Genomic DNA, 24,383 nt, shown 5'->3' with positions numbered 1-24,383 from the left:
ATGGGCTTGAACCCATAACCCTGAGATCAAGAGTCACATGCTGTATGGACTGAGCCAGCCAGGCACCCCGGGGCTGGCTCTTTCTGAGGGCCGTGAGGGCGAATCTGTTCCAGACCCCTCTCCTTGGCCGGTACACAGACAGCCGTCCCCGTGTTCACACGGCGTTCTCCCTGTGGACCCGGGTCCAAATTGCCCGTCTTACGAGGACACCAGTCATGATGCATCAGTGCCCACCCGATGACCTCGCTTTAACGGCATCACCTCCATAAAAGCCCCGGCTCTAAGTAAGGCCCCGTTCTGAGGTCCTGGGGGCTAGGACTTCAGCATATCCTTTTGGGGGGACACAGCTCAGCCCGTGCCACCATATCGCCCAGGTCAGTGCTGTGGCATCGCTGTTGGCACTTTCCCTCTAACCACTGAAGGGCTTGCTGTAGATGAGGGTGCCTCCCCAGCACAGGGAAATGGGGGGCTCATGGGAGGCTGTTCTGAGACCCCAGCCATCCGCCCACTCAGCAGCCCCTGCCTGGGTCCAGGGCCCTCCTCCAGCCTTTAAAAATGGCCCGAGCTTGGCGCCTTGTGTGGCCTCCTCCCCTTTCAGAGTCAGCGATATTCAATGGGAAAGCCCTCCCACCTCCTTAAGGAAGTCTCTCCATGCTTTACTGGAAGGTCACCAGGGAGCCAGAGAGGTCAGCCCATCAGGTGACCCATGCCCTGCCCTCCGCCCCTCATCTTGCTGCTGGACGCTGAACTGAGGTGACATCTTCAGCTCCTGGCCAGTGGCCCCCTCGGGAGTTGGTGCCTCTGCACAAGGCTCCCTCCCTGCAGGGGAGGCGGCAGGTGCTGGGGGCTGGAGCAGAGGTGGCTGGGGGTGGGGCTCTGCCTCGTGCCAGGAGGGGAGCTGCGGGTTGGGTCTGCAGAGCTCCTCATCAAAGGACTGCCTCCGCCTCCACCATATGTCCTAGCCTGGGCTTCTGGAAGCCCCTGGGCCCTGCCTGTCACGGCCCCACCTGCCTCTTCCCCTTGAAGTCAGTGGAGAGACCCAGTGGCAGTTTGCTGGTGGGGTAGAGAGGGGACTGGAAGGGGCCAGGCTTGGTGGAGGCTGCTGTAGGTTTGGAAGGTGCCAAGGAGTCACTTGTCCCCCCATTCCTCTCCAGGTGATCTCTCCTGCCTCTCTGGGGATCCTTCTCCACCCTAGCCCAGTCCCTTTGGCTGTTCCTGTGTCTCCCAGCTTCTCCGCCTCCCTTCCCTGCCTCAGTGAGGTGGAGGGTTGGAGGGTAGAGGTGGAGAGACAGGTCTGAGTGCAGATCACATCCAAGGAGGCGTTTGGCTGCCATCCAGGACAAGGTCATGGTCCGGGAAGGTTGATCTGGGCCCAGGCAGAGCAGGTGTGGACACAACCCTGGCAGATGGTGAGCATGAGGCCATGCAGGGTCCCGTTGGCCGGGCTCTGCCCGGGCTGCACAGATGGGATAGCCAGACACCGGAGCCTCCGGGAGGCCAGCGACATGCCCTAGGTCAGGCAGTCAGGCTGTGATGTGAGGACGGCGCTTGAAGCCAGCCCTTCCTGACCCCAGGTGCTGTGCTCCGTACGGCACATCGCCTCCCTTGGGGGCTCCCAGATCCGTGCGGGTGATGAAGCATGTAACCGGTTCCATGCATAAGCTTCCTTTAGGGGCCGGATGTGTGTGGAGGGTCAGCCCTCGGGGCATCCCATCTGTGGGGGGCGTGCAGTGCTTAAGAGCTGGCTGCCTCGCTGGAGGCCAGATTTGAATCCTGGCCCTGCAGCTCACAAGCCGGTGGCTTTGGGCAGGCTACTTCACCTGTCTGAGCTATCATCTGCAGACCAGGGTGTTGACAGGGCACCCTCTGAGCTCTGGGTGAGGATAGTGTGAACAAATCCACACAGCCTGCTGTCGGCACCACGCGAGGCTCGGGAAAGGGCAGCTGTCCTGCCGATGAGGACGGTGCCTGTGCGTCTGCACCACGGACAGAGACGCCAGGGTCCTCAGCCCAGGCGCTGTCCTGGGTCCTGAACTGCTCCTTGGCTCAGGGCTGTGGGTTTCTCTGCCCTCCCACCCCCGGCTCTTAGCAACTAGAGGTCTGTTTCTCATTTACTCTGGGCCTCCCGGCCCCTCCTTGCCTCCCTCCCACACACAGTTGGCATGTGACTCGTGACAACAGCTGGGGGCAGGGAGACCTGAGCCTCAGATCTGTATGCACCATCTTGGAACCCCGGGAGAGGTCACCTAACCTTTCTGTGACTGTGTGGTGGCCTAGAACCCGGGGTAGTAATACTGCACTCAAGGCTGGGAAGCAGAGCTGTTACAGATGATGGCTGATCTTCAAATGGTGTGTGCGTCCCTTCCAAAGTAGAATGACACCGAGGCAGCTTGAAGGAGCTAAATACCCATCCAACACCCAGCAGACCCCCCCTGCCACCCTACAGTGGGACTGGACCCTCACCCCAAAACTCATTGTGGACACCATCCCCCCCAAACCCAAGTTCAGTCACACCTACTCCAAGAAGCCCCCTGACTCCCCTCGTCACCACCAATTCCTCCCCTCACTCATGGCTGAGTTTCTGTGCCTCACCCCCACCCCCACCCCCACCTATAGCCATTTTGAGAAAGATGGACAGAGGGTGGGTGGATGGGTGTATAAGTGCATGGATAGGGAGTTGGGTGGATGTATGGGTGAGTAGATGGGTGAATGGATAGGCTGATGGGTAGATGAGTAGGTAGGTGGGTGGATGGATGGATGATTGGATGCATAAGTGGGTGGGTGGGTAGATGGATGGAGGGATGGATGGATGGATGGAAGGATAGGTGGATGGGTGGATGGGTGGAATCAATGAATGGATAAATGAGTGGACAGCCAGAGCATCCACCTGATGACCCAGATGGGCAACCTGGGGGACTCATCCTTGACTTATTTATCTCACTTCCCTTGCATACTCAGTCACAACCAGGTGATTCTGAGGATTTCTCTCCTGGTCTTGCCTCTCTCCCCTCTGATCCTCCCTTTCCTCTCCAGACACCTTCCCTTCCACGGATCAGCCTTCCTTGTGACCAGTCTTCATGGTTCTTCTCCACTTTCCAACCCACCTTCTCCATTTGCTTCCCAAGTGGCCTCTTCACTACACTCTCTCCCTGCTTAAAATTCTTCACTGTCTTCTGTGCTGTCCCTGGATTTGCTGCCCAAACCCCTGTACAACCTGCAGGCCCATCCCATCTGTCTCGCTTGCCTTCCTACCTTCCCTACCCGCGCTGGCCACTTGGTGACCTACCAGATCATTTTAAGCCCCCATTTGCCCTGGGTTCTCCCTTGGTCCCTTGCCTTCCACCTCCTGACCTTCCTGGAGAGTCCCCACCCCTCCTCCAGGACCCAGATAAAGTATCTTTTCTTCCAGAAGCCTCCCAATCGTCATCCACCCATGAGTCCCCAGCACAGATCTGTGTGTCTTCCTCTCCATGAGGACTTTGCTGGTGGGGCCCAGAACCTGTTCAATTAATAGTAACCACAACAATATACAGGAATAAGAATATCTGGTGAGGGCTACATTCTGTACTTTCCATGCCTCATCTTAATTAAGGCTTTTAAATGTCCCCCCTGGAGTCAGGGGCATCAACCTGTGCTTATAAAGAAAACAAGGTTCGAAGAAGGGCTGTGGCTAAGGACTCCCCCCCTCCTGAGCTAAAGGGGGCCAACTGGACATTACATCGAGGCCTGGCTGCCTCCTTCCCTTTGGGCCTGGCTCCTGGGCCAGCCCGATGCCTGTGTGCCAGCTCAGGGCAGAGCGCCTGGCAAGGGACAGGCTCTTCCTGGCCCACAGCCCGAAGCAGGCACGTACCAAATGCCCCCAGGATGGGAGGCTGAGTTACAGGTCACCATAACAACCTCTCTCCCTCTCTCTGTCTCTGTCTCTGTCTCTCTGTCTCCCAGCTCCAGAGACACAAGATCAAGTGCTGCTTCCTGTCGGCTGGAGTCACTGTCCTGCTGGTCATCATCCTCATCACTGCCACCTCTATCCGAAAGTAATGCCACCGACGGTGAGTGTCCCAGCTGCCCCCATGCCATCTGGCCCTCTACCCTTCCGCTCATCTGTGCATCCATCAAGCCTCCTCTGTGCCAGGCGTGGGTTTGGCCCCGGTGACCCAGCAGGGGATGTGGCAGGTGGGGGCCCCCTTCCTGGAGCCCACAGCCTTGGGGGCGGCTGACCCAAAGCTCCCTTCATATAGGCACCGACTTCCGAAGGGTCCCGACTGGCAGTTCCCCTGGGCCGGCCAGCGAGCAGAGCATGCTGGGAGGTGCAGCAGGCGGGTGCCAGGACCCTGGCGGGGGTGCTGGACAGTGGAGAGCAGGTGCTGGGCCTGTCCTGGGGCTGGGCAGGAGCTGGAGCGGATGGGAGACTGAGACGGGGCATGGGACGCGGCCGCAGTGACAGTGGGAGCCGGCACGGCGTGCTGAGCAGGTGTCTGGCTTCTCTGTGGCTGCGAAACAGATTGGCTTAGAGCTTAGTGGCTAAAAACAGCAATAAACACTTACTATCTCACAGGTTCTGTGGGTCAGAAATATGGAAGCTCTGCTCAGGGTCTCTCCCAAGGGTGCAGGCAGATGTGGGCTGGGGCTGCACCCAGATCACTGGGCATCCGTCTGTGGGGCCCCAGCTTCCTCCCAGGCACCTCTGTGTGGCTCCTGCAGACGAGGGTCATGGCTTCAGACAGCAAGATGTCCCCCAGGCCCCCTCTGTCCTGCTGCCCTGCCAAGCCTCTTCCGCCCCTTCTTCTGAGCTCAGCACACGAGGGGCCCAGCGCATGAGGGGCAGGACGATCCGGTTGGAATCTGGCTCCCCCAGAGCGAGGGGTCCCAGGGAGGCAGGCAGACGCCGCACCTTAGTCACTTCTGCGGCACCCTACCACTCCCTCGGGGCCGGCCCCGCGGGTGTGAGGGGCGCCTCACTGGGCGTGACTCCAGGGAGGGCGGACCAGGGGGTCACCCTGGAGGCTGGCTTTTGTATCCAGGCCACTGCAGAGGCTTTGCACTTTAGAAGGGTCCTTCTGGCTGCAGGGGGTGGGGGGTGGGTGGAGGGGGGCAATGGTGCAAAGGGACGTCTGTCTCCTCAGGGCACCCTGGTGTCCAGCACCTGGGCCCAGCTCTGGGACGCTGCGGGTGCTGGGCGGGGGTTTCAGGGAGGAACAAGCAGACCCCACTGGGCTCCATAGCCTCCCTCGGTGTCCCCCCCAGTCATTGTCCCCATGATCCCCATCACAGCCTACGGCAGTGTCTGTGGCAGGCAGCAGGTGAGGGGGGGGCTGCAGGGTGCTCTGTGGGCAGTCAGTACAGCCCAGAGACCTCAGGGTCCCTCATCCAGACTTGTCTTAGAAGTCCTGCTGTCTCCAGGTGCCTGGGTGGCTCAGTTGGTTGAGCGACTAACTTTGGCTCAGGTCATGATCTCGTGGTTCATGAGTTCAAGCCCCACATTGGGCTCTGTGCTGACAGCTCAGAGCCTGGAGCTGCTTCAGATTCTGTGTCTCCCTCTCTCTCTGCACCGCCCCCCCACCCATGCACACGCGCTTTCTCCCTCCCTCCCTCTCTCTCTCTCTCTCAAAAATAAACATTAAAAAGAAAACAAAAAAAAACCGAGTGCCGCTCTCTCATTGAGAGCCACCCCAACAAGGCAGGAGTGGGGAGCCCTGGCAGCCCAGAGCCCTGTCCTGGCGGGCAGCCTCTGATTGGGTCACACTGTCCCTACGGCTGGGCTGGGATGCAGGCAGCCAGAACAAGGAGGGGTGGCGGTGGAGAGGGAGACCCGTTTGCTGTCAGCCTGCAGGGACCGGTCCTCCTGGTGCCCCGAGCTGGGCAGGGTCCCACCCTGGCTGAACCCTGGGGCCAAGGGAGCCCCGGACTCAGAAGGTCTTGGCTTTCTCCGGGAGCACGCTGCGTGCGAACCGGCCCTGGCGCCCGGTACTCGGCTCATCCCTGGATCCGCTGCAGAACTTCCCGATGACACACGGCAGCCCCGCGCGGCCTGGCTCCCCCGGGGTCCCTTCGCTGATGAAGTTTTGGGCCCGCAGAGAGAATTGCTGCTTGGGTGGTGGGACTATGGGAAGGGCCTGCTCTCCAGGTGAGGTCGGCAGCTTGCCTCAAGTGGCAGGCTGGGTGGGGTGGGACCCCCGAGGGGGCAGAGGCCTTGGAGCCCCGCGAGGAGGGGGCCGGGGCCCAGGCAGCCCCCCTGCCCCGCCCTCGTGGCTGCCCTGGTGGGGACTGTCATCCTCCTGGGCACCTGGGGAGCCGGTGGCTCCTGCCCCCCCACCCGGGAGGTCCCCAGCTGGGACTCAGGAGCAGTGAGCCTGTCCCCGGCCCCCTCCTGCTGGGGTCCACAGCTGGTGCCCCTCGGCTGGAGGTGTGGGGGCCTGGGCAGAACAGGAAGCATCTTCCCCTGGAGGCCTTGTGGACACGGGCATCCAGACTTTGGCCTCCACGCTGTGGGAGAGCATTTCCTGTTGTTTTAAGTCACTCCATTTGCGGTCACGTGTGACCACAGCCCCAGGACACTGCCAGAGCTCCACTTGTGTGACACCTGAGGCTGGCAGGCATGTTACCCACGGGATGGACGCCCCTCAGCACTGGTGCCCCGTTCTGCCGGGGACACCGGCCCATCCTCAGGGCTTGCCCTCAGTCACGCAAAGCCTGGGCCCCTCGTGTGCGGAGCTCAGAAGAAGGGGCGGAAGAGGCTTGGCAGGGCAGCAGGACAGAGGGGGCCTGGGGGACATCTTGCTGTCTGAAGCCATGACCCACGTCTGTAGGAGCCACACAGAGGTGCCTGGGAGGGAGCTGGGGCCCCACAGACGGATGCCCAGTGATCTAGAGGCGAGGCGAGGCGAGGCGGGGCTGTAAGGGCCAGACCCTCCCCTCGCTCCTCCTCCAGGGCTGGGTCTCTGATTCCTGCCAGCACACCCTCTCTCCCCTTCAGATTCCCCCCCCCCTTCCCTTCTGGGGCTGGGGAACAGTCGAGGCCACCCAGCCGCTTCCCCACTCTGCACCCTGGAGCCCTTTCCTGGGCCAGGGGTCCCCGCGGGCCACGCAGGGACACATCGGCTCGGGTGCGCCAGCCGGGCCAGAAGAGGGGCCGGGCACCCCGGACGCCGTCTGTGAGCAGCCGGCCGGGGCTGCAGGGTCTCGCTGGGGGCCGCGGAGGCCTCCGGCTCGGGTCCCAGAGAAGCGGGCCTGGGGAGGCTGCCCTCTTTCCCTCGCCGCCCCACCGAGCTGCTCTGAGGACGAAGGCAGCTAAATATAAACAGCACTCTGAGGAAGGAAGAGGCTTGATGGGAATGCTGGGGTATGATTTCCTCAGAGAACAGCAGTCTCTGGGGGAGGAGCTCGGCTCCCCGACTTGGAAGAAGTCCCCCCACATGATGGCCGGGTGCACGTGCCCGTTTCTGTGCGACGGGTGAGACCCTGCCATCTGGGCAGCTCCAAGGGGGCAGAGGAGCCCCCCCCCCACCAACCGACGTCACACCGCGGTCTGGGTCACCCCCTGTGCACCCCCACCGTGGCTCAGCTCTTTCCCATTTACCGAGGGCCTTGCACATCCAGCTCGCACCCGGTCCTCACGGGGCCTGAGGGACGAGTCAGGAGGGGGAGCTCACTCGGGTGGGGACAGCGGCTGCCACCAAGCAGGCGTCCGGGAGGACAAGTGCCAGGAGGCTCCACAGTGGGGAAGGTGCCCCCAGAGTCCCCTCACTCAATTTATGTAAGCGTGAAGGCTGGTCTGGGACTGAGTCGGGGCTCCGGGTGTGACCAGAGTGTAGACTGAGTCTGTGGTCAGGACTGGGCTTCCTTGGCCCTGGCAGGCACGTGGGAAAACACAGTGGGACAAGCCCACGTGCCCATTCTCCCTAAGTCACCCCGGCCTCGAACCCCGATGCCCCTGTCGGAACCCCCTTTCCCGCCCAGGAAAGTGCAGCTGTTTCCAGAAGCATGTCCAAGCCTGGTCATTTGGTGAGGAGGCCTCACACTGGAGATGAAGTTCGGGGTCAGGCTCGCATGTTGGGCCTGGAAGAGGATGTTAGGGTAACTCTGGGTCCCCAGCACTGCCCACGGCCCTGAGGTGTCCAGACGCGGCCACAGCTCCCCCCGGCGGCCCAGCTGGGACTCCTTCAGGCCCAGGGGGCAGAGGGCTCTGGCTGCAGGCGCACCCTGTGTCCCTCGCTCCCCGGCTGCAGCGGGCACACAGTAGCCGTCTGAACAGACCGGGCGGACAGGCTCCCGGTGCGCCACTGTCCAGATCTTGGCTGTGGAACCTTGTAGAAGCAGGGGAGTCCTTGGGCTCCGGGGAGCCCCCCACCCCACCGCCCTCCTGAGCACGCACGGCTGCAGCGGCCGAGCCCAGGACCGCTTTTCATGTTGGACTTTGGTTGCCGTGGACTGTCCCTGGGTCCCTGTGGGATGTGAGCCGTCTGTGGTCGCCGGCCAAGTGCAGCCCCCGGGGCAGAATGGGTGAGTGAAGGGGTAGAGGGCCAGCAGAGCGCTGACGGGTGCCTGTCCTGGGTCCCAGGCTCCCTGCCGGAGTCACAGGCTGGGCTTCGGGGGACAGAAGATGACTGTATCTAGGCAACAATCAATGGAGTATTTTTCACGAGCACAAAAAATTTAAGGGGCTAAATGGAGGCTTCTAGCACATCATGTTTTTAATGTTTTCTGAAAGCTGTGAAATATCGACCAAAAGACATTGATTTCCATTTGGGAAACGTGTAGCCTGGATTTTTATGTCCATGCTTCTCTGCTGTGCATACACGCATGTGTGTTTTCACGTGTGTCTGCGTGTGTCCGCGTGTGTGCATGTTTCCATACGTGTGTGGTCAGGAAAGACCTTTCCCTGCCTGGCCCCGCTCCCGGAAGCTGTAATTTGAATAAGGGCCTGAGTGTGTTATCCTGGGAGGGCAGGACACAGCAGTGGCTCTGTTCTCTGCTCATCAAGCGCTTAGTAGGAGCTTTGCCCCGGGGATTGTCTCACTTCATCCGCAGCCTTATCAAGGAGGTGCTGGTGTATCCTTGTCATTCAGATGAGTGAACTGAGGTGCAGGCCGATGGAGGGCTGTTCCCGGAAGTGGGCAACATGGGGGAGGGGATGCTCATCCGCCATTGGGACTGTTAGAGAAACCCTTGCCCGGAGGTGAAGTGCAGCCCCGGGCCACACAGCTGGGCATGCCATGGCCAGGCCTCCGACCCGGTCTTCGTGCCCCTGAGGTGGATCCAGGGTCTGCGTGTGTGTTCTGGGTGGCTCCAGATGGCTCAGTGGTGACCGCTCGTGGTCGGGGCATGGTCGCTCGTGGTGGCACCTTTCATCCCCAAAGTTTGGGAGATGAATTGGATGAACTCTCTGTGCTGAGCCAAAGTCCCGAGAGTCCAGTCGCCGGGGATCTGGTGGCTTTGGGCCGCCCTGCTGCTCTGCCTGAGCCTGTAAGCACGCCGGCCAAGGTTGGCCCAGGCCTGGGACGCTGGAGGCTTCCTTGGGTGTCCTGGGGGCTCTGTGGGAGTTTACACATGGAAATCTCTCCTCTGGGGCCCAGGTCCTGCCTCCCAGAGCTCCCGGTCACAGGGCAGTTGGGACAGAGACCGGTAAGAAGGCTGGAAGCAGAGCTGAGGAGCAGAAGGGGGCAGTGGGCTTCACCATGGCCCTGATCTCAGCCTCGGTTTCTTCTGTGAAATGGGGGCATACTTTTTGGGGTCACGGTGAGCATTAGTGATGAGAGCCTGCTGGGCGCCTGGCCCGGAGGGGGTCTGTACTCCATGATGGTGGCTGTTTCACTGTCCCCATCATTGCTACCACAGTTCATCGTATCGCTGTTATTACGCACCTGCTCTGCTTTATGGAGGTGCGACAAAGCTGGCCTTTTCTCTCCCATGTTCCCGTGTGGCCCTCCAGCCAGCAGGGCCATATCTTGCTCTCTCTCTGTTGCCTAGGGCAGGGCTCAGAGCCACCTAGAGGTTGGTGATGTGTCCATGTGGTTCGGTAACTACCCCAGTCCCTCCCTGTTGGCCAGCTGCAGGTGCGGTCAGATCCAGCACCACCCTGAGGAGCTCACAGCCTCAGGGAGAGGGAGGCCCTTGAGGTGTGAACTGCCAGGAGCACAGTGGAAGCCGTAATGGGGGCAGCGCTGCTGGAGGGCTTCCTGGAGGAGGCGGCTCTTGAAAGCAGAGTATCGAGAGGTGGGTGTAGGCTCCTCTGTCAGCCCAGGAGGAGGGCACTCCGGGCCCAGGGCACAGCCCAGGCAGAGGTGTGGCGGCAGAGTGGGTGGAGCACTGAGGCAAGAGCTGGGTGGGGCCGGATTGTGCAGGGCCTTGAGTAGGAGAGAGGTGGCAGGTGGAGAGGCCAGAGGCCAGAGGCTCCCTGGGGCACTTGTCTGGAGCAGTTCTTTCCCAGTGAGCCTGAGGGAGCCATAGCAGACGCCAGACCCCCTCCCTTTGCATGTGGTTGCCCCGCCCCTTGGCCCTCCCACCGCGGCCGGGCAGATGGCCATATGAGGAGGGCAGGACTGAAGCAGCCAGTGGAAACGGCTCTTGGCCAGGAAAAAGATGAAAAAAATAAAAAGAAAAGCACGAGCGTGCTGGTGGCCGGCACAGAAGGCGGCAAGCGTGTGAGTGGCGCGGGAGGTGTTGACGGACATGATGCAGTTTGTCAGCCAGCATGGAGAGGGGGTGGCATCTTACCAGACCCAGCCTGGGATCTACGGCCGGAACAGCTGCCCCGTGGTCCCTGGGTGGGACTCGGCAGGACGGCGGGACTATGGGACACAGTTGGGGCCGCTGGCGGGTTGGCCAGTTTCCCGCTGCAGGTGGGGTGCTGCATGGGCAGGCGGGTGCTGGAGCTGGTGGGCCCGGCCGGGTCTGGGGGCGGGGCTGGCCTGGGACGAATCTGGGGGCGTGGCTGAGGGAGGGGCTGGGTTGACAGGCGGGACTGGTGGCCGGACTGGCCTGCGATTGGAGCTGTGGGCGGGGCGGGGCGCGGCGGGGCGGGTCTAGACCTGGGGGCGGGGCCGGGGCTGGAGGGTCTGGGAGTGGAGTCAAAGGACCTGGGCCGAACCCTTCCGGCTTTCCAACCTTGCGCCTTGGGTAGGTGGCGCGTGGAGTCCCAGGTTCCTCCTCTTTGGGCCCGGGACACTCAGACCTCGCTGGGGTGTTTTATACGGCTTGGGTGAAGCCATGGGTGCCCTTGGTGCACGCAGCTGGTGCACACATTTGGTGCGTTTCCTCCCCCCTCCCTACGTCCTGTCTTGCTCTGGGCCTTGGCCTGACCCCGTCTTCTCTGTACAGCCCCATCTCGAGCGAACTGTCCCCAGACTGGCCACTGACCTGCCCCCACCATGTAGCTCCCCAGAGTGGGGATTCGAGTTCCCCTGCTGAGCCCTGAAACCTCGGCCTGGGTAACATCCCCCAGACCTGAGCTGCCAGGCCCCTGTCCCGTCACAGGGAGGGAGCATGAGCCCTGTGGGCCACCCCACCCTCATTCCTGGAAAGACGGTCGGGCTTAGCACCTGCCATCTATCTCTCCACCCTACCTCCCTTCATCTCCAGCTCCCATTGGCCTCAGATTTGGTGTCCACGACTCCTGGCTCTGGGCCAGCGCCCCTCCACTGGGCCACGCCCTCCTTGCAGTGACCACGGTGGCTACAAACACACAGCAGCCTGAGGGCTGTGCCAGGGCACTGGGCCCTCAGTGAGCAGGAGGGTGGGAGCGAGAGTTTGTAGCCACACCTGATGGGTGTCGGCTGAGTCTCTGAGGGGCTCATCCAGGGCAGGAAGAAGGTCAGAGCCAGGCCTGACCCCCATGCCCCCCTCGGCCTTGGGGCAGAGTTCAGGGTCAGCCCTCCCAGCCAGCCACGCAGGCATTGCTGTGTCCCTTGCTCACCAGGTGGCAGGAGACACGGGCTTGCCTGCCCCAGGACATTTGCTCTTCCCCTAAGGAACACCAAGCAGCAGATGAGGGAAGGAGGAGCCCTCCCCTTCACTGGAGAGGTGTGAGCCCCCTGCCGGAAGCAGGGCACGATGACCCGAGGACCCGATTGAGGAAAGACCTTGTCTGTGATGGTGGGATGGCCCTGGTTTGAGTCCCCGCCTACTGTTCCCACTAAGCCACTGAACTTCGTGGGACATTGGCGTCGGGTGTGAAATGAACCAGTCTCTCCCTTAGAGCAGGTCTGCGGGGACATGGGAGTGCCTGACCGCTTTCCTCCTCCCGTCTTCCTCGTCCTGCTTCTCTGGGCTGTGGCCTCCAGCGCAAAGCAGAAGGAGACAGGACTCTGCCTTCAAGGCCCCTTTAGACGCAGGGATTCTGGCCCCACCGAAGGGAAGACACTTGGACGGGAGCGTCCTTGGCCCATCCTGACAGACAAAAGAGGGTTTTTCTGAAGAAAAGGATGCTTCAGGGGGGACCCAGGAGGGCCCCCGCTGGGCAGAGTCAGCCAAACCAGCTGCGGGTGGCAAGCCCCTCCTCTTGTGCCCTCTCCCTGCTTGAAGCAGGCAGTTTTGCTTCTGGGTGCTTCTCAGCAATTGTAATAATAAATTGAATAATTAAGCTAAATCCACAGAAGACAATTAAATATTAATCTCTAATAAGCTATTCAGAGAGTGTCACCAGCAAGGACCACTAGAATACGTATGCCCCAGGGTGCTCCCCGCCAGGCCCCCAGGAACCCCCTTCCCGGGGCGGGACTGACCCTCACGGGCCTCGGTCCAGGAGGGAGACAGTGTGCTAGCCCGGATGTGTTGTCACGCCCTGGCCACACTCTGCCAGGAAGCCGGCAGGCCCGTGAGGCTGGCATCGGGCCATCAGCAGGAGGAGGTCCCACAGGGTCTGGGTGGCACCTCCCTGGCAGCCGAGGCCCCTCGTCGCGGGAGGGCAGCAGCACCATTTGGCGGAGTGGTTCATGGATGAGAGAAGGATGCACCTGAAGGACATTGACGGTGACCTGAGAGGTGGGGACTGTCCCCACCAGGACCCCGGTGAGCCAGGCCAGGGCTCTGCGTGACACCTGTGCTCCAGGCCTCTCAGCCATCGCCACGCAGCGGGGGGAGCTTACGGGTGGCCTGGCCTCAGCCGGTCAGAGGGCATGCTCCAGGGTGCGTGCGGGGCATGACCTGGACACTCTGAGCCCCGACCCTGGTCACTTCCAGAGCCCTGACCCTGGTCACGCCTTGAGCCCTGACCCCGGTCACATGACGAAGCTGGTCCCGAGCCTCTTTTTAAGAGATGAGAAAGCTCAGACCGTGACAATTGTGTTCGGCTGCAGCAAAAAGCCGGTGATGGTGGAGAAGGTAGGCAGGCCCGGGGCCCGTTTTGGAGGGCGGTGAATGCAGCCCAAGGGACCGGTCTCAGTCCAGTGCCGTTGGGGCACTGAGGGTGTTTGGAGCCGGGCAGAGCCGTGGCAGGGGTGGTGGGGCTGTGTGGATGTGCTGGCCCCGTGATGGTGGCCCCTGCCCAGGAGACTGGGGCTGAGTGGGAGGGCCCGGGCTGGAAGAGGGGGTGCGCCGTGCCTGGGGCAGGGGGAGCGGAGGGGCGGGCGCCGCGAGCGGTGGGTCCCCAGGAGGGCCTGCCTGGGGCCGGTGCAGCCTGTGCCGGATCCAGCCAGGCCCTGCTCCCTCGGCCGGGGCCGGAGGCTGCTGGGACTACTGCCTGAGGCTCACATTCCACCGGGCCCTTCGGCCTTCAGCTCGGCCCCAGCTGGCTCCGCACCCGAATTCAGCCCCGGGGCTCTGTGTCAGCGCCCCGATCCCCCAGGCGCGGTCGGGGGCCGCGCACCAGTGGGCACCGAGAGGCCCCAGGCAGAGCTCAGCCAGTCGACACCCCCGCCATAATCTCCAGATTCAGCCGACTCAAAAGAGCTCGGTTAAGTGTGAACTTCCGATCAAGAACAAACCATCTGCTGGTGTGAGTGTGCCCCGTGCAACGTTTGGGACGTTCTTGCACTAACGCACGCGTTCACCGCTCCCGCGACACGGAGGCTGGCGTCCTGCATGTTGCCCGCCCACGCGACAGGGACGTCCGCCCCTCCCGGGGCTCCTGGCAGCTGGCTTCCCGGGTACAGGAGAGGTTGAGAAGTCACCACAGGAGCCAGTGCGCAGGGGTGAGGCGCAGGGAGGAGGTGTGGAGGGGGCGGAGGAGGAGGTGGTGCCTAACTTTTCCTCTGAGCGTCCTGGCAGGTCAGGGCTTGGGTTCAGCGGGGTCCCAGCTCCCCCCCCCCCCGGCTGGGTCCCCACCCTACAGGCTCTTTTTAGGATAAATGAGCAAATCCAGGGGAACCCCTAGCGTGTGACAGGCGCTTGGGAAGTAAGTGTGGTCTGTTGTGATCGTGGGGCTCGGGGCATTTGCGGGTCTGGGCGAGAGGCCCCTCAGGCCCCTTCCGTCCATCCATTGGCGCTGGAAGTGAAGGTGCTCTCCCGGGAGCTGGGAGGAGCGGCCTCTGCCCTCTGCCTAGCCTCTGCTGGGGAGGCCGGTGTGGGCCTCACTGGTGGGACAGGGGTCTGGGAGAGAGGGGCTGGGCTCAGTGCTCCAGGGTGGAAGGCAGGGGGGCTTGGAGGGCCAGAGAGCAGGCCTGGACCCTGCCACCCACTGTCCCTGCCCCCACTCAGCCATTGGGGGTCAGCCAGGTGGGAGGAGTGAAGCTGGGAGCCCAGGCATCTGGCTCCTGGGGCTGGAGGGCCCCACCGTCATGGAGCCTGGCCTATGGAGTTGCCCGCGGCAGGTGCTCTGTTTTCCTCATCCTTGACCCCAAGTCCTGTGACCTGGCATTCCCGACGTCCCCGCGGTCCCTGGCCCTCGGCCACACGCTCCGGTGACACAGCGGGTGGCACAGCTGGTGAGGGACACCCCCGAGCCCTCCCTGGGCCGGGCAGGGACCGTCCAGTTTACTAGTAGCCCCGTCGCTCTCTGCCCAGTGCCAGTTTGGGCAGCTTCTTTGTGTTCATCCACGGGCTCCCTGTGGACTTCGCCTGCGAGTCTGCTGGGTCACCCCAGAGTATGTGTGGCCCAGGGACGCGGGCACATTTGCTGCTTGGGAGGAGAATCGAATTCAACCTGAGGGGTCAGTGAAAACGTGCGCCCGTTTTCAAGATGCGGTGAGTGGGCTGCCCAAGGACAGCAGCTGGGAGGGGCTCCCTGACCCCTCCTGTGCCGACCAGCCCCCGCCCCCTCTCCTCGGGGACGTGCATGAGACAGAGGAGGGACACAGGACAGGGAAGTTTGTATCTGAGGTGGCTACGGAGAAGGTGGCCACGCGTGAGGGTTCTCTGAGAGTTGACAGGCAACACGGGGCAGAAACAGAAGCAGGGTGTGTGGGGGGGCCCGGGGAGGGGTGGCTCTGGGGGGCCCCAGCCAAGGGAAGAGGTGTACGGGGGCCACCGACTGGGGAGGGGGAGGGGCAGCCTGGAGAGGGACAAGCCCCAGCCCCCTGAGAGCAGATGCTCTGCTGGCAGTGCAGGTCCCAGAGGCCCCTCTAGGACCCCAGCCCAGGGGCCACCTGCAGCCTAGCTGTTCAGGAAGAGCCTGGGCGTCACCTGCCCCGCCCCACCCCCGCCTCGCCCCTGTCCCTTCCGTGGTCCACCCAAATCCCGTGTGCTGGTGCTTCCATCTATGTGGCTTGTGGCTGAGGCTGTGTCCGAGGGGGGACTTGGCTGGGCACCTGGGGGCTGGGGACACACTGCCATGGCGCTGCGCTGGGGTCCTGGGGCCAGGAGGCACCTAGAAGAGCTGGGAATGGGGTGGGTCCCCCCTGAGACACCCCCCACCCCCATCCGGCACGAGGCCACTCAGCTGCAGGTGCCCCCACGCCCAGAGGCAGGCAGGGGGCTGGGGTAGCGTTGCTGACTCCAGGACGGGCCAGCCGGGCCCCAGCCCTCCGGGAAGGTCCCCGGAGCCACAAAGCCAGCCTGAGGGGTGCCAGCTGAGACTTCCTCAGTTTGTCGAGGAGGGAACCAGGCTCGGGAGGCGTGGCCCACACCCGGCTGTTGGCTGTTGGGACAGGGCCTGCCTGGGCCCAGCTTGTGCTGGGGACCTCCTGTGGCTGGGCCCCGGGATCAGGGGACAGGAGGTGCGCCTCCTGACCTCGGGGCTGGGGGTGAGGCTGCTCGTGGTTTTCAGCAGGGTGCTCAGGGCCGCCCGTCAAGAGGGTGACGTTTGAAGAGCTGACCAGTATCTCAGGGAAAAGCATTCCAGATGGGAGGAACGGCGTGTAACCACCGGGAGGTGGAGGCAACCGCAGGCAGGGCCCCGGCAGAGAGCCCAGTCTGTGGGCTGGGACACAAGCTAGGGGCGGTCCTTCCCGAGGCCCGGCACCTCCGGACCCTCCCCAGGCCTGAGGAGTCCTGTGGAGGGACGTGGGAGCCGGCCTGTCATGGGAGGATGCTGGAGAGGCCCCCCTGTCTGACCCGAGGCCCGAGCGTGATGGGCAGGCAGGGGGGGCTCTGTCCGGTGTCCACTTATGTTCCGGGCAGTCCGCTTTCTGGTGGGCTCACCACCCAGAGAGACTGGCAGAGGTCGCGGAACTCCGTCCCCTCCTCCCCGGCCCAGCCGCAGCCCTGGAGAAATGGGCAAGGTTCCCCGGTTCCCAGGAGCTGGGGTTGTTGGTGGGGTCCCCAGGCGCGTGCACAAAGGGCAGCGGAGTCGGGGGCTCAGGCGGGCCCCGGGGGTGAGGACGGGGCGAGCGGGGCGGGAGGGCAGCCTGACCCGGCTGGGAGAGTCCGTGCTGGCAGCCGTGGTCCCCGGCAGTCACTGGCTGGCTTCTGATCCGTGAAATAGAGACCTGTCCTCGGGGCGGGGGGCACCCTCCTGGGGCAAACCCGAGGCTGGCAGGTGGGGAGGGTCACCAGGGTGGACTTGCTGCCTCAGGTCTTCCTGCCCAGCCCCCAGCCCCGGGTGAACCGGAAGGGGGGCCCCACCTGACTTTGTGGGGGAGCTGTGGGCTCCCCGAGGAAGGGGCCGTGGTGGAGAGAGCCGGGGGGGGGAGCCAGCGCCCCCCCTCCCTCCCGTCCTGCCCCCAGGCCTCCTCCCCACGCCTGAGCCCCCACTTTCCCAGCTGGGAGTTGATGGAGTCTGTTTTGCAGATCGATGCTGTGACCTGGCCTGCGGGGACCATGGAGAGCTCGCCACCTGCCTGCCTCCCTCCAGGGCACTAGCGGACATCTCTACGCCGACCTCTGGGTGGGCCTGGCCTAATAAACCGCCCGCTTCGCTGGCCGTGGTGCTGCTGGCCCCGGTCTACATCCTTTCCGGCTCCGGGGCCCCTGGGAATGGACCCTGGGCCGCAGTGGGTAGGAGAGGCCGTGGCCGGGTGGGAGTGTGTGTGCTTGTGTGTGTGAGTGTCGTGAGTGTGCTCCAGGCGGCATGGTGACAGGGGTGTGAAACCCGGGTGGCTGGACCGGGGCTGCCCCTCCCCCCACAGCAGGGACCCAGCCCCTCCCTGGACCTCGGTGTCCCCACCCCGGAAGCAGTGGCCGGGGGGTTGGGGGTGGGGTGCAGCCCTGAAACCCCTCCTGCTCCCTAGCTAGAAGCTTCTCTGTCTGCGGGCATCCCGCTGAGGGGCAGAGCGTGGAGAAGGGGGCAGGGAGTGGGGGAGGCACCCCTAAATAGGAGGGGCTGGAGCCAGAGAGGCCCCTGGGAGAGGGCAAGAGGCAGCTCCTCTCACGGTGGGGAGTGGGCACCGGGCGGGGGACTGAGGGCCCCATGGCACAGCGCAGGGTCAGCAGCGCCCTTCCGGAGCCCCTGCCGAGCTCAGGACCTCACGGGGGGAGGGGGTGCGTGGCCGCCCACCAGATGCCCCGGGAGAGCCCACCTGGGAGGCACATTCCAGAAAGGCCTGCCAGAATCTGCTTCCAGCTCAGATGGGCAGGAGCGGAGGGCCCCGCCCCTCCCCACCCGGCCCCGCCCCTCCCCGCCCGGCCCCGCCCCTCCCCGCCCCTCCCCACCCGGCCCCGCCCCTCCCCGCCCGGCCCCGCCCCTCCCCGCCCCGCCCCGCCCGGCCCCGCCCCTCCCCGCCCCGCCCGGCCCCGCCCCTCCCCGCCCGGCCCCGCCCCTCCCCGCCCGGCCCCGCCCCTCCCCGCCCCTCCCCGCCCCTCCCCGCCCGGCCCCGCCCGGCCCCGCCCCTCCCCGCCCGGCCCCGCCCCTCCCCGCCCCTCCCCACCCCTCCCCACCCCTCCCACAGCCCCGGTCCTCTGCTGGGGCTGGGGCAGCTCTGAAGCCTTCTGCATCCTGGCTGCTTTGTTCCAAAGATGCTTCAGAAGATTCTGTGAAGCCCTGCGTGTCTCAGCTCTTTCTCCTCCAGGGGCCTGAAAGGCGACACCATTGAGGTGTGGGCAGTGGGGACAGGTGGGCGTGCACGGACCCCCCTCCCCCACCCCTGCCCGACGCCTGAGCTGTGGCCGCCTCGTCAGCTTTGCGCAGTGGCTGCGGCCGGCCAAGCCCCGGGGGGATCCGGAGGAGGCGTTGGGAGCAAATTGAATTTTACACCTCCAGCTGCAGGTGTGAGGGAAGACACGAAGACACAGCCGGCCACTCAGCCCGTGTCTGAGCCCGCAGACCTGCAGCTGGTGGCCGCGTCCAGCATGGGCCCCGGGGGCAAGGCCAGCCCTGGAATTGGGGATGGGGGACCGGGAGACCAGAGTGGTGGAGGGCAATGGCTCAGGGGCCGCACACTGAGGTCCCTGGGCTGGGGTTTTGGCCTCAGTGTTCCCGGGGAGGAGACCGGCTGGGACTCCCTCTTGGCTGCGTGACCTTGGAACGTGGGGGTGGGATCCACAGGGCCCCAGGCATCCCCCGCGGCCCCTTCGGCACTTGTCGGTGGCCCTGGTGGGAGCAGGTGTTCTGAGGTGAGGAGTTCAGGCCGGCGGGCCGAGGGCAGCACGGGGCCAGGCGGAGGGCACCGCGGACAGTGCTGATGGAGGCGGCCGCTGCCACCAGCTGGCCGGACTCGGCCTCCGAGCTCTCGAGCGACGTGTCTGAGTGACCTTCAGCCCGCGCTGCACGGGGCAGGGGTTGGCTAAGAGCCAGAGGGAGGCCGGGACGCCTGCGGGTGCCTGTCTGGCGTGGGCACGGCGTGGGTGTGGACCCGGTGGAACCGGCGGCTCGGGGTGGAAGGACCCTCCCCGTCCCCCTTCTGGAAGGAGGACCCAGAGAGGGACCGTGAGGCACAGGCAAGACTGGAGGCCGGACTTTCCCAGGCCGGACAGGGTTCATGGGGGCCCCGGGGGTTGTGGGGCCGTCGCACTTCCTTCTGGGGGAGCGAGGGTGAGGAGAGAACGCCGCTTCAGCACACAGCGGTGGGCCCGAAGTGTGGGGATCGCATCTCAAGAACCCCGGAGCCTTCCCTCCCCCATTCGTTGTCAGCCCACACCTCCCTGCCCCCCAACCCCGCAGCCCCCCGCACACCTCCCTCCCTCCCTCAGGAGGCTGAGCTCCTCTGCCGTGAAGCGGGGAGGGGAGTAGAGCCTCCATCACAGGGGGGCGGGGGGCGGGCAGGCTGCAGAGGTGTGGGGCTCAGCCTCCATCCCACCCTGGCTGGGCCGTCTGGCACCCTCCTTGCCAAAGGAGCCCGTGAGGACCCTGCCGTGGGGACCCTCTGCCCAGGAGCTGGCCCCGGGCGCTTTGGGCCCCTCTGGCTGTGAGCCGTGGGTCTGCGAGAGCCCCCAGCCGAGCCAGCCCCCACTGGGGCCACAGGCAAGGGCGCCCTGCAGCTCAGGGCGGACACTGTGTCCCCAGCCTTTCCGTTTAGGATAGAACTCGGGAGAACAAGCAAATGACAGACGACAGAGAGCAAAACCCCTTCCCCCTCCCGTGGGGGGGCGGGTGCTCAGGTCCGTCCATGCGTCTTTGCTCTTAATCAGCACACTTGCTGGCACTGCTGTCACCAGGCGACCGCAGTGTCCTGTGCTAAGTGGCAAACTAGTCCCCGCAGGGTCGTGTGGTGCTGGAGGGGGGTGGGGTGGGGAGCGGCGCAGTAAAGAAGGGAAACGGCCAGTTGCCGTGACAGACTGGGTGCCAAGCATCCCCCACCTGCCTGTGGGGCTGGGATCGCCTGATGGCTGGCTGGGTCACGTGCCTGCCGGGCGCTGCTGGCCGTGGCTCCCCCCGTGGTCAGGGCTTCCTCGCAGCCTGGCACACATCCAGGGCAAGCGTCCCCAGGAGCGTCCCGAGGGACAGCGGGGCAGAAACCGTGTCCTTTTACGGGACCCCGTCTCAGCATCCCCTCTGCAGCGCTCCTGTGGCTGTCCGGGTCCCAGGGGAGGGCCAGGAGATGAGCCCTCTCGCTGGGAGGGGTCAAATGACCGCGTTTAGAAGATGCAGTCTGCCCCAATTCTCCTTTGTTTCGGTCTCAGCTGGCTGGAAGTTCTTCTTCTGTATTCATTCTGAGGGCCTCACAGCGTGGGGGTCCTGCCTGAGGAGGGCCGAGGCATCCTCCGCCGGCGACCGCGTTAACATGCACGGCACCGGGACTTCTCTGGGCTCTGTCCGCCTCTGCCTTGCCCCCACCTTCTTGCTCTGGGCTGTCGGGCCCAATCACCTGGCCACAGCCTCCGTGCCTTCTTTGCCCGCAGTGGCACTGGACAGTGGCCCCCACTGCAGCAGAGCCAGGCCCGCGACCGCCAGCAGGAACATTCTTCCCTCGGGCACTAACGTGGGCAGTCCCCGGGTGGAGACGTTGTAACTTGGCGGAGGGCGTAACTTTGAGAGGTACCAGCTTCATCTGCTCTGACGGTGGGGGAAGGGGCCCCAGCACACGCCCGTCCTGCAAGATGGCGCCCGCTCCTGATGCTGTGTGGTCCCTGGTGGGTCTCCACTGTGCTCAAGGCTAGTTGCTCTGGGTGATGGGGAGACCAGTGGGTCCTCTGAGCATCATGCATTGCTTTGCTCTTTTTTGGCTTCGGAAAGGGTTTCTCGGTTGGAAGCTGAGGAAGGCTCCAGAGTCTCAGGCACAAAGTTTCTTGCAGAGAAGTGGCCACTTGTCCTCAAGAGCTCAGAAAATATGCATCAGTCTCTTTTATCTGTCTATCCACCCATGTATCCATCCATCTGCCTGTCCACTCATCCACCCAACCATCCATCCACCTACCTATCCATCCATCCCACCCCCCATCCATCCATCCACTCACCACCCAACCATCCACCCACCCATCATTCATTCATCCATCTATCCATCCATGTATCTATCAATTAATCTGTCCATCCATGTATCTATCCATGCATGCATCCATCTATCCATCCATCCATCCATCCATCCATCCACATACCTGCCCAATCATCCACCCACCCATCATTCATTCATCCATCTATCCATCCATCCATCCATCCATCCACCCATCCACCCATCCATCCATCTATCCATCCATCCATCTATCCATCCACTCACCCACCCACCCATCCATCCACCCATCCATTCATCCACCCATCCATCCACTCACCCACCCACCCATCCACCCACCCATCATTTATCCACCCATCCATCCATCCACCCATCCATTCATCCACCCATCCATCCATCCACTTACCCGCCCAGCCATCCACCCACCCATCATTCATCCACCCATCATCCATCCATTCATCCACCCGCCATACATTCATCCACCATCCACTTATCCATTTATGCATCCTCTTGTCAGCCGCATGTCCTCCCACCTGGTCTTGTTTCAAGAAGTAAACCAGGACCCCTTCCTACCACGGGCTCTCGCTGTGCAGGCCGATTCACACATGTAAACAGAGAAGCCATAATCTGTTGTGGAGGCGCAGTGGAAGGGCACAGGAACAGAGGTGTCACAGAGCAGGGAGCCGTGTGCTTCGGCTGGGGTCTAGGGTGGTACCCAGAGGTGACCCGTGAGCCGTGGGCAGGGCAGGAGCAAGTGACCTCTTCCCAGCCCAGAATCGCTGGCTCAATCTAGCAGCACCGGAGGCTCAGAGCCAACTTTGGGCCCGAAGTTTTCAGTTCTCCCTTTCACCAAATCCCGGCTCCCTTCCCCTGTGAGTTTCCAATTTAAATACCCAAATTGTTTACTCGCTGAAATCAATTGACAAGGGACCAGCATGTATTTGAGATTCAATTGACTATGATACACGGTATTACAATTACAGCGTGAATGGGTTTCTTTTTAATTTATTTTTCTCTTAACGTTCTCCTCCGTCAGTCATTCTGAGACTAATTGTCCTGGAGTTCATCCTCATCAACTGAAGAAGGATGACGAATTGCCACAGTTCACAGAGGCTGTGCTCCCGGAGCTGCCGCGGCCTCGGCGTCTCCTTCCCTGTGTCCTCCCTTCCAGACTGCCACCCCTTGTGATCTGCGGCCCCCATAAAACCCGTCTCCCCAGGGGGCTCCCCCATCACCGCTCAGGTCCCGCGGGCTGGCGCTAGGCCACCAGGGGAGGCGGGGATCCTGCCCTGCCCTGTGCTGCTCCTGGGTCCCCCTGCAGGAGGGAGGCGGGCAAGAGGCATTTTCAGCTCTGAGGGCTCTGCTTCTGCTGGGTATTCCTGAGCAAAGCTCTTCTCCTCTCTGGGCCTCAGTTTCCACATCTGCAAGGTGGGCCGGAGGTCTTGGGGTCCTGCGGCTGTGACGTTCTGTGAGTGGGGTCAGGAAGAAGGACTGCACGCGGTGCTGGATCGGGCCATCTGTGGCCCCCCTGTCCCCCCCCCGCCCCCACCCCGATCCTCGTGTTGTCCTGCCTGGAGAGCCTCTCCTGTTGTGACGCACAGCTGCTCTGAGAGGGGCTTCCTCTGCCCATCACCCTCCCCCGTCACCTCCAGCGGGACTGTCACCTCCAGCGGGACTGTCCGCTCTGGGCTCCATGCCTGGGGGCTGGCATAGGCCACCTCGGTGTGCAGGTGGATATCGTCACCACCTCTGCTTTCCAGACGGGAAACAGAGGGTCAGAGGGATGGGACAGAGTGTGGACTTGCCCAGTGCCCGCGTCTGGGAAGCCTTGGAGCCCAGGGCGGGGTGGCTGTGCAGACGCCTCTCTGGCTGAGCCCCACACCCTGTCCCAGCATGTCCTGTGGGAGGCGTGGGGGACCTCGGCACCCAGACGGCCAGGGGGTGACCCTGCAGGCCAGGCCACCAGGGAACAAGAGGCCATGACCGCATGGCCACTCCCCTAAACATGAAACAAAACTGTTCTCTGGGTGCGTGCATGTGTGTGCGTGTCTCTTTGTGCCTGTGTGTGCACACGCTTGTGTGACCAGGGCGGTTCTCAAAGCCTGAGGGAACAGTGTCCTGGCTCCACGCTGGCCCGCTCTGGGAGACCTGGGGCAGTTCATGTCCCTGTCTGGGCCTCAGTTTCTCATTTGTGATGTGGGTTGTGGATGAGGGACATCTGTGTGGCCCTTTACAGATGTCCAGATGTGGCCTGACCCTTACACTACTGTGGGGCAGGGGTCAGTCACCTGCCTGTGATGGAAGGGGAAACCAAGGACAGGGACCATGGCCGAGCAGGCCCAGAGTCTGGTCTCTGTCCCCTGGAGCCTTCCCCACCCTGGTGCATCCCGGGAGGGGAATGGCTTCCCGGGTCTCCGAGCAGATTTATTTGGCGGTCCCCAGGGCTAGGTGTGTCCATAAATCAGGAACCTGTGGAAACACAGGCCGATAACTCCATCCTGCACGGCCTCGGCCTGAAAAATTCTTGCACGATGGGGATTTTTTTGCTATTTTGGGATATAGATCTTTATAGCAGCCAAGATGTCGTTATCATCCTGTGCGCCCCGTCTGTGAAAGGAAGAATCATTAACTGGAGTGTGAGGAAGGGGAGGGCCCTGAGCGGGAGGCCTGTGCTGAGCCTGACCCTGGGAGGCCAGCCCCACAGCCTTCCAGAAAGATCTGGGGGAGGGGAGGGCCTGGCCTCGTGGGAGCTGCTGCAGGTGAGGTCGGCAGGGATGCTGGGCCGGGGAACGAGCAAGCCCCACGGCCTGGGGGGCGGGAGAGCGCCTGTGGGCACGGCTGCACCCTTGCAGGGGGCAGGCCCCGGGGCCCTGACACGGGCTCACAGCCAGCACTTCAGCCTCGGGGAAGCTGGCGTTTCAACTTCAGCGTCCTTATCCATAAGATGGGGAAATGATAGCTTTCCCCAGGAGTTTTGAGCAGATGACCCGAGACAACGTAGGTAGGTACTCGGCCAGTACTGTCCCCCGCGCCCTCGGGCCTGGGAGGCTGGCCTCTGAGGCCCTTCCAAGTGAGGTCAAAGAGAGAGGCGGGACCTCCAGGGTGACCGCCAGTCACCGAAGCGACTGGTCCCTTGACCGACCTGCCCTTGTCCTCGAGATCACATTCCTGTGCCCTGCTGCTGGGATCACACCCCATTCCGGTGTGCCGGGGGCCGGGCAGGATCCGTGCCCCGGGCTGGGAGCGGGGAGG

At 63.4% G+C, this 24,383-nt stretch overlaps 1 protein-coding gene across 4 annotated transcripts in view; it reads left to right on the top strand.

Annotated features, from left to right (window-relative positions):
- TSNARE1 (t-SNARE domain containing 1) overlaps window positions 1–17,246 on the top strand; it is a 153,150-nt gene extending 135,904 nt beyond the window's left edge. For all 4 annotated transcript variants that reach the window (XM_045049986.1, XM_045049983.1, XR_006592606.1 and 1 more), the window contains 2 exons: window positions 3,943–4,049; window positions 17,101–17,246. In XM_045049986.1, the coding sequence (XP_044905921.1) occupies window positions 3,943–4,038 (96 nt within the window). In that variant the 3' untranslated portion in view covers window positions 4,039–4,049; window positions 17,101–17,246. The remainder of the gene's footprint in view (window positions 1–3,942; window positions 4,050–17,100) is intronic.
- The last annotated feature ends 7,137 nt before the right edge of the window (window positions 17,247–24,383 follow it).

The sequence above is a fragment of the Felis catus genome, chromosome F2, assembly GCF_018350175.1.
Source record: "Felis catus isolate Fca126 chromosome F2, F.catus_Fca126_mat1.0, whole genome shotgun sequence".
NCBI lineage: Eukaryota > Metazoa > Chordata > Mammalia > Carnivora > Felidae > Felis > Felis catus.
This window is presented reverse-complemented; position numbering and strand designations above follow the sequence as displayed.